Raw genomic sequence first — 13,261 nt, 5'->3', positions numbered from 1 at the left:
GTTGTCTACTGTTAGTGAAGTCAAGCTACAGCAAGTCTAGTTAATAATGATTACAGGACATCAGATTACTTGTTCTTATCACTTAATAATGCAGAATAATCATATAGAACCTGAAGTTGTGGCTATTTGAACACGTTGCCTGCCTGCAGCACTAAAGGACTCCGTGAGAGACGTCTGTCTCGCCCTGGCAGCACCTGTCCCTCTCCTCCTCTTCAGTTCGCCTCAACATACGCTCGTCATATTCTGTGATATGATTCACTCTGAGGTGTTTGACCAGGTCAGCGGTGTTACCACAACACCTCACATTCTTGCCACATGTATCGCAAACCACATCTCAGCTGTTCGTGGAGGTAAAATACGTCTGCACATGACTCTGTTTACGCTCAGCCATTGTTGTGAGCGTGCACGCCAAGGGGCCGGACACAATGACGGGTATCGGAGGAATCGATATTTCAGTATCAATCCGCACATCACTAGTTGAGATACGTTTTAAAGTAGTCCAAAAAACAAATGCATATTTTCCCGAACCACTGTTCCTTGACTAAGGTGGATAACGTGATGAGGTCAAGGAAGGGTGTGACGGAGATTTGATTGGAAAACTTGCAATTGTCGTCCGTTAAAGTTTCACGTTGGCTTTTTCATCTTGAAAGCCCTCTCTGCTCGTGTCCAACCCGGGTGAACAATCACAGATGTGAGAAATGTAAACAAACCGTCCACAGAACGCTGATCAGGTTATTTTAAGCGCAAGAAAACAAAAACATTGCGCTCACCGTCGGCGTCACGGACGAGGCCTGGGGGTCCAGGCCCGTCCACAAAGGTCATTGTAACACAAATCATACGATTGCTAATGAAAATGTTATAAAGCTACATCACAGATAAGTCTCTGCAGTAACAATCAAGGCCATGTTAGTTATTTGATGAATAGTATCTGTGCCACTCATGGCGCATGACTGAGGAGGACGTTGACCTCTGCAAGTCAGGAAAGTCTGCTACTCATTGTTTAAATATGAGATTTTTTTCAAAAACCAGCCAGCCATCATCTCGGGAGGCTGACTCCAAAGTACCATCTCACTTCAAACTTGCAAAACAAATCGAGTCGATGCGAGCGCACTGCTTGTTTCTAGTTAGTCTTTAAGGATGACAGCATTAGTCTGCTCCTTTGTATGAAATAAAGTGAGTCGAGTCCATGTGGTCTGGCACCCACCCAGATTTCTCTGCTAGTGATCCATGAGGACTCGACCTTGTTGCCAGTTCTGTTGTGTGGAAGCTTCAGGAAATGACAGCTTCACTCTGACGTGTGTGAGCTGTGTGAGGTCTGTGGTTAGAAGTTTACAATGTTTGCTCTTTGTGTCGTCTGTAATATGCTCTATGGCTTTAAAAAATGGCTTTTGTAGCTGAATTTGTCCATCTCTGACCTTCTGAGACTGCATTTTCAAACAGGGACGTTCTGACTTTTCTTCACCTTGTACTTCATTCTGCAAATGTTTTATACTCTATTAGAGTTATTACATTATTCTGTTATGCTATAAAATCAACCCCCATATAAGATCGCAATTAAGAAATACATTTAAAAAACCTTCCTGTGCAAATAACCCAAGTTATCTAGAAGAAATAAAAACTGCACCGCAAACCAAACTCAGGTGTTCGACCTGTTGAGCTCGGGAAACTAACTGGTTTCATTTTAGTGAGTGCTTTGTTAGATTTCTTTGAATTTCAAACATCCATCTCCTGCTTAACAACCACTTCCTCCAGCATATCCAGGACAATACTGAGGCATTCCCAGGCCTGCTGAGAGATATAACCTCTCTAGTGTGTCCTGGGTCTGCCCTGGAGACTCCTCCTCATGGGACATGCCCCAAACACCTCACCCAGGATATTTTTAATTAAAACATCACAAATAAGTCGTCAGGTCTGATGGTCACATTTGTGAGATTCAACCACCATAAACCAGAGATCACACAGGACACACTGTGTAACCCTCAGCTCAGGTGTGTTCAGGACATTTGCTTGGAAGAAGCCGTCTGTGGATAAATCCTGACTGACGGGAGGACAGACTCTGGGAGAAAGGCAGATATTAAAAGATATGAATACAAAGTACGGTGCAACAAACAGGACAGCAGATTATGAAGAGCGGTTAGACCTTCATGTGTCAGTCATTGAAATGTGATCAAAGTTACCTGTTTGACATCCTGATAGAAGAAAATCAGCTTCTTGGATCCGTTTGCAGCAAAGAATTCATGGATCAGACTGAACTGGAAGAATCAGACATTAATGACTCAAAGGTTCAACTCTGAGGAAGGATCACGTCTCTGAACTTACTCTGTCATCAGAGACCATGGCGTCTTCCACCGCCGCCTCCTCCAGGCTGCCGGCGTCTGCCAGCCTGCTCATCAGGTATTTATGTCGGGCATCCAGAGCTGCCCGCCGTTCCTCCTTCACGCCTCTCGCCTGTTTGGCTACTTCTCTCCTCGCCTCATTGGACAGCAGCATCGTCCTTTTACCAGACACCTGGAGAAACATCAGCTCAGTCTACAGACGCAGAGACCAGTGAGAGCTTGGCCCAAACATCTGCAGGTTTCTGAGGACCACGTTTGACCCTGACTGGAGGCATCGATTCTGAGTGTGACTGCCTAAACTGAGCTACTGTCCCCCCTCCACTGAGACGTTCTCCTGTGATGTGTCATGGGGGGAAGTGTTCCTCACGGTTGGACTCGTGAGAAGTTCAGTCAGTTTATTCAAACTTTAAAAAGACGCATTTTCAGTCTCTGGATTTCAGCAGAAACAAATGTGAACACAGCACTTTTTGATTGAGTATAAAAGGATGAAAGAGTCAGTGATTAGTAACATTGTTGCTGACTGATGCTGTTGTAGAGCTGTCTTTGGATCCTCACGTTCCTGGAAGCCTTCCCTGGATTGCTCATATATCATTAACTTGTTTGTCTTCAGTAGAATCAGGTGTTGTGGATGCAGGTCGTAGCTGTGTGAGGCCTGTACAGTCAGCGCTGTGTGAGCGCTGTGTAACGTTAGCTTAGACTTCTTTCTGTTGTTATCATCCTTCAGGTTAATGTTGTTTTCATTATGCATCACAGGAAGTGTGGGTGGCTGTTAGCCTCACAGCTCATGGAGAGTTGCTGCTGCTCTGCCTCCTTTTTGAGGGTTCTGCTCTTTGTGGCTTTGTGTTACTTTGTGTCGTGTCTGAAACAAAGTGAGTCCATGTTACTAACTGTAGTCGGCTCTCTGTCTCATGCACAGCTGACTGTTGTCTGAATGAAAGTATTTTTATACTTTGTGTAATCTGTTGGGTCTTTGAGCCCTTTTTAAACAGCATATGAGCCATATGTATGTGTGTATATGAAAGGTTGCTTTAATACATAAAATTGTTGCTTATTCTAGAGCTGTTGCTGTGCCTGATTGGTCGACTCGCTCTAAACTGAAGGTTGACTTGATTATTTTGGTTTTTTACATTTTGTCAATAAACTAACTTCTTTATGATTTGAACGGCATCTCTGACGTGTCACAGGCCTGTCAGCTTTCTTGGTGATTGGTATAGTTTTGAGCTTCATGCTCTGGCTGTTGTTGGGTTTTCCTCTTTCATATTAAAGCTTTTGTCCTACATTTGGCTCTAAAGTCTAATTCTAATCCCAGCACTGTGTCTGGGTGTGTGATGGTTGTTTTCCCTGCTCTTTCTCATCAAACAGTCACAACATTCTCAGTCCAACTTTCACTCTTTGCTGCGTTTGCTGCAGCTGCAGTGAACATGGTGCCGTTTGCCTTTAAGAAAGTTGTGCATGAAGGCTTTTTCTCTAGCAGACAGCTGTGTGGCTAAAAGTCAGATCACCTCCTCCCATCATTTTTACCACCTCAGTCACACTGGACTGAAACAAGAGTGAAACTAGGAAGAATCAGAGTTTGTCCAGTGACTGCACTGATTTTCTTCATATTCACAAACTGATTCTAAGTAGTTACATCAGCCAGCTAATCACCCAGACACTGAGCGTCCAACACGCTCCCTGAAGGGAAACGATTACATCCTCCAAACAATCACAATCTGTCTCTGAATGACTGGAATTATTCTCTGATTTGTGAATAACTGGAATTTATCAATGCAGACACGTTGCCAACATGATGAAGTCAGTCTGAGTCGCATCTCTTTGGCTAACTTAACTCAAGTGGTTGCCGACTATTCTGGTTATATTCCCATATAACAGCAGGGTTGCTGAGCACCTCTGTCACTCTGCACTTATGTTCCCAGTTCTCTTTTGTGGAGGAATTTTCCAGGAATTCCTGGGACCAGCTTTCCATGAGAGACCCGATCAGGAGCGACTGTCCTGGACACTCCCAGCATCACAGGGACTCACAAACCCGTCTACCACAGTGAGAAGACTGATCGTCACAGGCCCACATGTAGCTTTAGATCACACGTCGTCACTTCCTGTGGTCACTGCTGGAACTCTAGACTCACCGAGGGGCCAGTGGTTGGTGAGGCAGCAGCAGCTGAAGTCATGTGACTAATGGCTCTCAGGTTCTGTCCTCCTATTGGCCGGTGTCCTTCACCTGTCACACCTGGTCAAGAAAGAGTGAGAATGTTCAGAGCTTTAATGGAAAAGAATATTATTACATATAAAAGGCCTCTAACAAGTATTGTAGTGTTCATCAGGATGAAGTCCATCATGAACACTTCAGAGTGGTTCAGACAGTCGGTGGTTTCATCCACAGAGCCTCCAGTCTGCATATCAAAGTATCCTGAGGAATGACAGTGAACCCCGAGTTCCCATCATTACATTCATGTGTGTGACTGTGAGGAAAAGCTGATTGTATGAATGTGTGTGAGCGAGTGAATGAGGCTTGTATCAGAGTGGAGATAATGTCAGCGGCACAAGCTGGACGCTGCCAGGTGTCACATGTGAATCTGTGCATCAGTGTCTGCACCTTTGTGGAGGTGAAGCTCAGGAGGTTTGGATTTGTTCAAAGCTCTGTCTGCTCCATCTTTCTTTCCCTCAGGCCTCTCCAGATCAGGAAGGAGGTCCTGTTCTCCTTCTCCCTCCTGGATTTCTGGATCCAGGGAAGGATCAAAGTCTCTCAGCCCAGCATCAGAGCTTCTGGCTGGGGGAGGACTGGAAGTTTCAGCTGGAGGCTGAGAGCCTGGATCTGCCATCTGAGTCACAATTCAAATATTCTCAGTAATCTCAAAAAGCAACAGAAAGGTGCCATTTTCATGACCAGTGGGTTATCCAGCAGTTTGATTCATGTCAGCAGCATTTAGTTTGTAACTGCTGACTCACCTCTGGCTGTATCCTGCTCTCAGGGTCACAGTGGACACTGTACCTTTGACCGAAGCTGCAAAGACAGTCAGCAGGGGTCTGGATGCATTCAGCACCACGTCCTTGTTGGGCAGACACCTTCAGTGACAGGACAGTTTATTAAGCTGCTAACGTTAATAAGTCTGTTCACCTGTAGAGCTCATTTAAACACATCAGCTGTAGAACATCATGTGTCATGGCGTGTCCAAATTCACAGGCTGCATCCTCCTGAGGACCCGGCCTTCGAGGTCTACGTGGGCCGGGTCCTCCAAAGGTCGGGTAGGCGGGAAGTGAGCGGCTGTGACGGTCTGTCCTTCAGATCTGCGTCACCGCTGTCTCGGTGGAGTTTAATAAACTCAGCCGTCTGCTCCTTGCTATCTAAAATATAACAGGACACTGGAGTAAACTCTCGACCGTCTCACACTTCTGTTTAATCAGTTTTCTGTTTGACGTTTATTCAGCTGTGTGAAAACTGTAACTTCAGCCAAACCAAACAAAAAACACTGAAAAAAGCCAAACGATAACATTTTTACGTTATCTAAGTGACTTATATATCATGTTTAAACCTGAATAGCCAAAGGCCGTGGGGGTCCAAAAATGATGTGCCGGGAGTCCGCTGTTCTCGCCGGCTCTAATGACCCTCGACCTCCCGGTCAGCTATCAAGATGGTGGGTAACAGACGTCTCCAAAAACGTCAGAGCACTTTTGCAAATATGTGATATCTTGACAAACCGAGCAGATATTTGAAGTTTACACTCCTACATTCTCAAACAGGAACCCCAACCAGCAGAGATGGATGGCTGGCGCGGCTCTCCGGAGCCCCCAGTCAGAGCAGATGCAGGGCCAGCAGGTGTGGAGACCCCTGGCTGAGGCAGCTGAAGCTGTGGGTGGCAGTCAGCCAGCTCAGGATGCCTTTTGGGCTGCAGCAGCATAAAATCCTCAGCAGGCTGGGTAAGCTTGCGTGAGCTCTCTGTGGAGGCTGTTGCAGCTGAGATGGCTCACCCGAGCGGTGCAAACTTAGTTACCTTCAAGGCTCCAGAGTCAGCTGAGGTCAGCAGCTCAGCCTCTGGGGAGGCCCTGGGGGGGTTACAATCCCTGGAACAGCCAGGTCTCTACAACCAGAAACAGTCTTTGCATGTGCAGCTTCAGAACCAGACTTGAAGTTCCAGTTAGTGTCCGATGTCCCAGAAACACTCAGGAGCTCACTGAGCAATCTCTTGAGGTGAACACTCAGAAAATCAAACAGTCTTTGGCTGAGCCTTTGTGGGAACATTTATCGTCTGTGCTGGAAAGGTGGAAACATCTGGGAGATGCAGCCTTAACACACTGGCTTTCACAAGTGCTTGGAGGCAGCTCACTAAACTCAGGGATGCAGACAAAATCAGCACTTGCAGGAACACAATGTGCCCTCTCACAATGAGCTTGGAAGCAGAAACTGAGTTTTCCTCACTGACTGTTTTAGACAGTATTGTGGGAGCAACACAAAAAGCAGCTTCAGCTGGAAACACACAGTTTAGTGTCTTTGCTGCTCGCTTTAAGTCACAATAAACAGAAAACTCATTGTGTCTCATGTCAGAATCAAATCACTCATATACAGGAAAGGAAGAGGCGGAGCTTATTTCCTGCAGGGAGAGGTTAGCAGTCTGTGTCTTTCTCATTTCTGACTCCTAAAGAGCTGAAAAACACAGGCTGTTATTGGCTGGCTGACACTGGGATTAATGTCCTTGAAGCCAGCAGTCTTTAATGTCCAGGTTCAGAACGGGCAGGTGAAAAACAGTCCTTTATGTTCTCTGATGTTCAATAAACTGTCCTGATTACTGCGGGAGCAGAGAAAGTGTCTCCATCACTCACCACAGCTGGATGCTCTGAAATCCTGGAATCCAGCTGTGGAGAGGAGCGCCGGCGGCGTGGACACAGTTTAGTAATCAGGGAACGGGAGACAGGAGGGAAACACAGCTGGGACCAATTACACACACGAGACAGGAAACAGTAACACAGGACTGTCAAAGTAAAACAGGAAATATAACACAGAGTCCAAAGTAAGGAGACGTGGGACACAGTGAAGACACAGAAACAGAAACCAGAACTATAATCACAAAACAAACTCAGAAACATAAAGAGTGAATCAGCTGATTCAGTGTTTGTGACAAAAACATTGGATCCTGGTTAATAAGTTTGATTTGTTTGTTTCTGTATTATTTTGTGTATCGTTCTTATGAGCTGTTGTTTTTTCAGTGAAATATTATTTCATTGTTTTAAGCTTTTTGTTGACTTTGAAGTGCTTAAGTTGATATTTTTGAACATTTAATTTGTTCGATTATTGTAGAGTCGATAAAACTGTCAAACGCACAGCTGCTTCCAGCATGGCCGGAGGAGAGGTGGCCGAGCAGATGCACAACACACACAGCTCACAGGTTTGCATTTCTATATATTGCAGATGTTGCAGAAATTGACAGTAAAGAACTCAGAGATCCAGCGCTGTCTCCTGCCCCTTATTTATACACCACAACACAACGACAGGCGTAACTCACACAAACGGGTAACATGAGGCTCAGATGCTTTGGACATGTTCACATATACTGGACACAGAATGATGAAGATGGAGCTGCAGGAAGGAGGAAAAGAGGAAAAACACTGAAAAGATTCACAGATGTGGTGAAAAAGGACACGACAGGTTCTGTTTGTTAGTTTGGTTTTTCTTTATTTGGTAAAGATTCAGAAATAAAGAGAAGATCACATGTTTGAATATTATATTAATGTTCTGTAATTACAACAAGTTGTAAAATCTTTCCAGAGTGAGACAGAGACTGTGCAGAGACTGTAGAAGGACAGAGCAGCAGCAGAGCAGTCCAGATACACTGATGATCGTCTGTCAGATCCAGAGGGACACACAGGGGTGATGCTGGACTCTACATTGTGTCTGACAGTGGAGCTGTTCTCAGAGCAGTTCACTCTGCAGCACTGACAGTCATCTGCACTTCATTCCTCTGTCAGTCACTGCTGGATGAAGCTCTCCTCTCCACCTCCCAGTAACATGGCCCAGTCAGAGCGTCTCTACACACAAGCTGCTGCTGCTTCAACCTCTCTGGATCATCAGGACACAGCTGCTCCTCTCTCAGCACACACACCGTCCTGTTTACCATCATCACCACCTCCTGCAGAGAGAAGGAGGAAGAGCAGAGGAGATAAACGAGTGTTTCCAGAGACTCTTCATCAGCTGTCAGTCAGTGATGCAGCACATCCAGTATAAAGAGCAGCAGGGACTTCAGTGCTGGGACTGTACTAGGACTCATTGTTGCTTCACTTTTGTTGAAAAGTGAAGCAACAATCCATGTTTGGATTTTTATTGAAGTTGCTGAAAATGTCTTTCCCTCCTAGTTTGAGTTTGGACTTTCATTCATTAGAAGAACCTTGGTGTGTCCACTCTGAGCTCTGTAGGAACCCCAACAACAAGCCCAACAATCCAGATGGACGTTCCAGCTGTTAACTGGAGGAATTCCATCCAAACATCTGCTCTCACTAAATTCTTCCTCACCTACAGACTGTGTTCTTCACTGCTTTAAACTTGGAAATGAATGCAGTCATTGGTCTGCGTGCTGCTTTGTTCAGAGAGCTGATTGGCTGTTGACAGTGTTTGATCAGAGCGTGTCAGCCGTTACTATGGTGACCATAAAGGTGAGAAACAGGAAGTGTTTGTGTCCAATCCTGAAGCCTGTCACCGTTCTCCTCTCACAGCTTCACTGAGAAGCTGCAGCTTTACAGGAAACACTGGATCTTTGTTTCATACTGACTGTGTTTAGTACAATACTGCTGACAGCACCACCCACTCACTCCATCACTCTACTGACCTCAGAGTCTTCAGTCTGTAGTCTGGACTCTTCTTAAGATCAGACAGCTGCTTCACATCTGGATCCTTCAGGTTGTTTCCTGACAGGTCGAGCTCTCTCAAATGGAAGGGGTTGGACTTCAGTGCTGCTGCCAGATAATCACAGCTGATCTTTGACAAACCACAGTGCCACAATCTGTATAAAGAATGAAAGATGTAAGTTTATTAGACAAAGTGTGAGCTTGAAATCATTCAGTGTTTCATCATCTGTTCAGAGCTGAAGAAGGTTCAGAATGTAGAAGTTTAGAAAATGGAAACTCCAAACAGCTGAAGCCAACAGAAAGCAGCTTCAAACAGGAAACTGTGCAGAGTTTCAGACTATATGTCCTGATGCAGCCAGTTGAATTTTGGAGATTTGAATCTCTGTTCTGTGACTAAGTCCTTGAATCATTTCTTCCAGTTTGTCCAACAAGACAGACTAAGTATTGGACATATGTTGTGGCTCCATTAGGGGAGCTTCTAAATGTGATGTGATGGCCCCTCTGGGTCTGTCAGGTCACAGCACTGAAGAGAGCTCAAACTGGGCATACAGTTGTTCCAGTCTGGACCAAAGACTCTATACTGGGACTGAGGGACTGCCTTGACTGCACCCACTGGGACTTTTTAAAGGCTCATGTTCTCACTTAGATCATCGATTTCTACTGACATTTCTTTCTGGGAAAAATGGGGATTACTTTGGAAACAGGAAGTATTTTCCCCAATAAGCAGCCCTGGATTAGTAAATCACTCCAACATGTTCTCAGGCAGAAGAAGCTGTCTTGTTATGAGGGAGAGAAGAAAAAGATTGAGGCACAGAAACTTGTTGAAAGAGAGATAAAGCAGCTAAAATCAGGTGTAAAAGTAAAGCAGAGGATGAGCTGAATAAAGGACACTCAAGGCTGGCTTGGAAAGGAATGAAGTCCATGGTGGGGATGCAGAACAAGGAGCAAAGATGAATGTGATGCTGAATCAGCAGAAGACTTGGACTCATTTGATTCCAGCTTTGATATCATTGATTTCAATGAAGAGCTTTGTGATTGTAGCAAAGGGCTGGTAGCTCTGAGAGTCCCACTGATGAGGTGTTTGTGTGGAAATCTCTTAGTGGGACCAAAGAGAGAAAAAGCCCTGGTCCTGATGCTGTGGGAGGGAAATGATTGAAGTGTGCTGTGAGGAACTGACTGGGAGATTTTCACACATTTTCCAGTCCTCCTTGGAACAACAGGAAGTTCCCAGCATATGGAAACAAAGGTTAAGTGTCCTATGGCACTCAGTGATGATGGTGCTGTGGCCCCACCACCTCCACCTCTTTGTAAAGGAACTAACTGTAATCTGAAGCTTCAAATGGAACTAAGACTTCCTCCACTAGGTGGCAGTGTTTGATGAGAAAGTGTTAGTGGAGCTGGCCTGGAGTCAGAAACAGGAAGATGCAGGATTTGGGCTGAAATGGGGAAAAGTGGTTAGCACTAGTGCCTTAAAGCAAGAAGGTTGTAGGTTGAAGCTTGTGGGTCAGCTGGGCCTTTCTGTGGAGGTTGGATGTTCTCCCACAGTCCAATGAAATGCTGCTTAGGTTCATTGGTGCTTCTAAATTGGCTGTAGGTGTGGATGTGAGAGAGTGCTTCTCTGTCTCTCTCTGTTGGCCCTGTGATGGACTGCTCACCTGTGCAGGTGGACCACGCCTCTTGCCCTATGACAGCTAGGGCACAGGCTGCAGCCCTGTGAGCCTAAGCTGAATAAACAGTTAGCAAAAATGATCCATAGATGGCCTGAAATTCCCCAGTTAGCAGTTTGGTAGATAGCTATGACATGCTAATCCCATCCAGCAGCTGTATTCTACCTGTAAGCTGATCCCTGCTGAGCCAAAGCACTTTTTCATATACAAATTACAACCTTTAATAGAAACCTATTGGTCAGCATCTTATTAGCCTGCTGTTAGCTTCATTCCACAGAAAACTGAGAGAAACTAACAGAGTTGATAAAGAATAAAGAGAAATGTGCTGATTTAAAGCCTTTGAAGTGCTTCAGATGATCTCTGTCCACTTCTGTCCACTCATTCATTCATGTAAGCTTTCTAATGCAGCGTTGATCTTCACAGTCTGCTTTATGAAACTCATTCTAACCCTGAATGTCAGAGTGTTCCTCCTTCTCTTTCCCGTCATTCATGCTGGCAGTGGAGGAGATTTGGATGTTGGACTGTGTTTTGGATGATGTGTGTATGTTTGTGTTGGACTGCTGTCTGTAAAGCAAACGCACATTTTGCTTTGGATTTCAGTGTCAGACAGACTTTAAGGTGGAATGAAGAGTTTGGGAGTTTCACAGTGAATTTTCCAGTGGAGGATTTTTCTTCTTCTTTGAAGGTTTGAAATGTGAACATTGTTCTGCTGCAGTCAATGGACTAAACCAGAGAAGAAGAAAACAGACTTTACCATGAAGATCCTCAGTGTGGATCAGTATAATATCAGCCTGATGTCTGCAGTTTAGTGTCAGCACAACTTTCACATCATATTCATCTCAGCACAACTAAAACATGCTGACTGACCTCAGAGTTTCAAGTTTACATCCTGGACTCTCCAGGAAACCACACAGATGCTTCACTCCTGAACCCTGCAGGTTGTTGTTGTTACTCAGCCCCAGCTCTCTCAGATGGGAGGGGTTGGACTTCAGTGCTGCTGCCAGATAATCAAGGCCAATATCTGACAAAACACAGCTCCACAATCTGTATAAAGAATAAAAGATGTAAGTTTATTAGACAACGTGTGAGCTTGAAATCAGTCAGTGTTTCATCATCTGTTCAGAGCTGAAGAAGGTTCAGAATGTAGAAGTTTAGAAAATGGAAACTCCAAACAGCTGAAGCTAACAGGAACCAGCTTCAAACAAACACAACAAGAGAAAGAACTCTTAATGTCTCACATTAAAGTCGTACATTTCTCATAAAAACAGGAAAAAGACTTGGAAAAGTCGTGTTTTTCCTTCCAGGAACCACATGGCTTCACTTTTAAAGGTGAAGTGTGAAAGAAATGGACATATTTGAAGTCCAACACCTTTTTCCAGTCACATTATTAAAGCAGACAAACTACAAGCTCATTTTCATTCCAACACATCATCTTCTGACCTGGACTAACAACACTGGTCTCTATGTGCAGCTGGCTGTGAGACCAGTGCTCAGGGAGCGTCTACAAAGTGCAACACTGAAAGAACATCACACACTCATTTGCTTCCAGCACTTTCACACAAACATCTACTGTCATTATTGTCACCAAACTCTGTGGATCCTTTATTGCAAATTCAAATGGGATCAAATGGTCAGACAAAAGAGGGTTATGAGGAAATATGATGAAATGTTGTGTATTAGCAGCAAGTTATTGAATCATTTTCCTCAGAAACCAAACTGTCATGGTCTGCAGTGGGTGGATGGAATTTGCATAAGGCTCCTGAACCTACCTGGGATCCCCCCCTGGGCAGGGCCACCTCCTCCAGCTCCTGCACACCTGGAGCCAATTGCAGGCAATCAAGCTAGAGGGATTTAAGCCACACATTGATGTTCATTCACTGCCAGTTTGTCATCAACACATGTTGGTAACAGTCCTTATACTTCATGTTCTTGCTGTGCTTTATCTTGTTAACCAGACTCTCTTGTGCTGCAGTTGTTGTATTCACCTTGGCTCACGCTCCACCTCCGGACTCAGGATACCAAGCAATCATTTTGAAAATCTCTCTGTGCTTCACCTGCCTGCATTCCTGCCATCACACTCCATCTGAAGCCCCAGATCTCAGGTCAACCTTTCCACGCCACTCAGCAGCCCCTGGATTCTCTCACCTCCCTCTCAACACTGTCCCCTACTGCAAGTAAGAATTCTACCCTTACAACTTGCCACTTCAGAGCTGCCTCCACTACCTCCCTAACTCCACTATCTTCTCTCTTCAGTGTGAATGTTCCCTGCTCAGCTCCACTCTGCATCTCAGGCCTCATTCCCTCGCCCTAGCCACGTTTCCCAGGCCACGCCTCGTCAACCTCCAGGTTTTATTGTTTTGTCTTTGCTATGTTTTTTTGCACTTACGCCTAATAGATTGTTATACCTGCTTGATTGATATATCTGCT

General features: G+C 45.0%; 1 protein-coding gene and 1 long non-coding RNA gene across 2 annotated transcripts in view; both read right to left on the bottom strand.

Annotated features, from left to right (window-relative positions):
• Positions 1 to 1,984: 1,984 nt before the first annotated feature.
• On the bottom strand, positions 1,985 to 5,155 carry LOC148096465 (uncharacterized). Its single transcript, XM_087836401.1, has 5 exons — positions 4,930 to 5,155; positions 4,463 to 4,563; positions 2,320 to 2,508; positions 2,178 to 2,252; positions 1,985 to 2,056 (listed from the first exon to the last, which is right to left on the bottom strand). The coding sequence occupies exons 1-5, from the start codon at positions 5,153 to 5,155 to the stop codon at positions 1,985 to 1,987; spliced, it is 663 nt and encodes a 220-aa protein (XP_087692527.1).
• Positions 5,156 to 7,975: 2,820 nt separating this feature from the next.
• LOC148096455 (uncharacterized) overlaps positions 7,976 to 13,261 on the bottom strand; it is a 147,335-nt gene continuing 142,049 nt past the window's right edge. The window contains exon 2 of the long non-coding RNA XR_015717170.1: positions 7,976 to 8,452. This is a non-coding gene — a long non-coding RNA (uncharacterized LOC148096455). The remainder of the gene's footprint in view (positions 8,453 to 13,261) is intronic.

This window comes from Neolamprologus brichardi, chromosome 23, assembly GCF_056152115.1.
Source record: "Neolamprologus brichardi isolate AB-2024 chromosome 23, ASM5615211v1, whole genome shotgun sequence".
Lineage (NCBI taxonomy): Eukaryota > Metazoa > Chordata > Actinopteri > Cichliformes > Cichlidae > Neolamprologus > Neolamprologus brichardi.
Note: the sequence above shows the minus strand (reverse complement) of the source record. Positions and strands in the feature narration are given on the sequence as shown.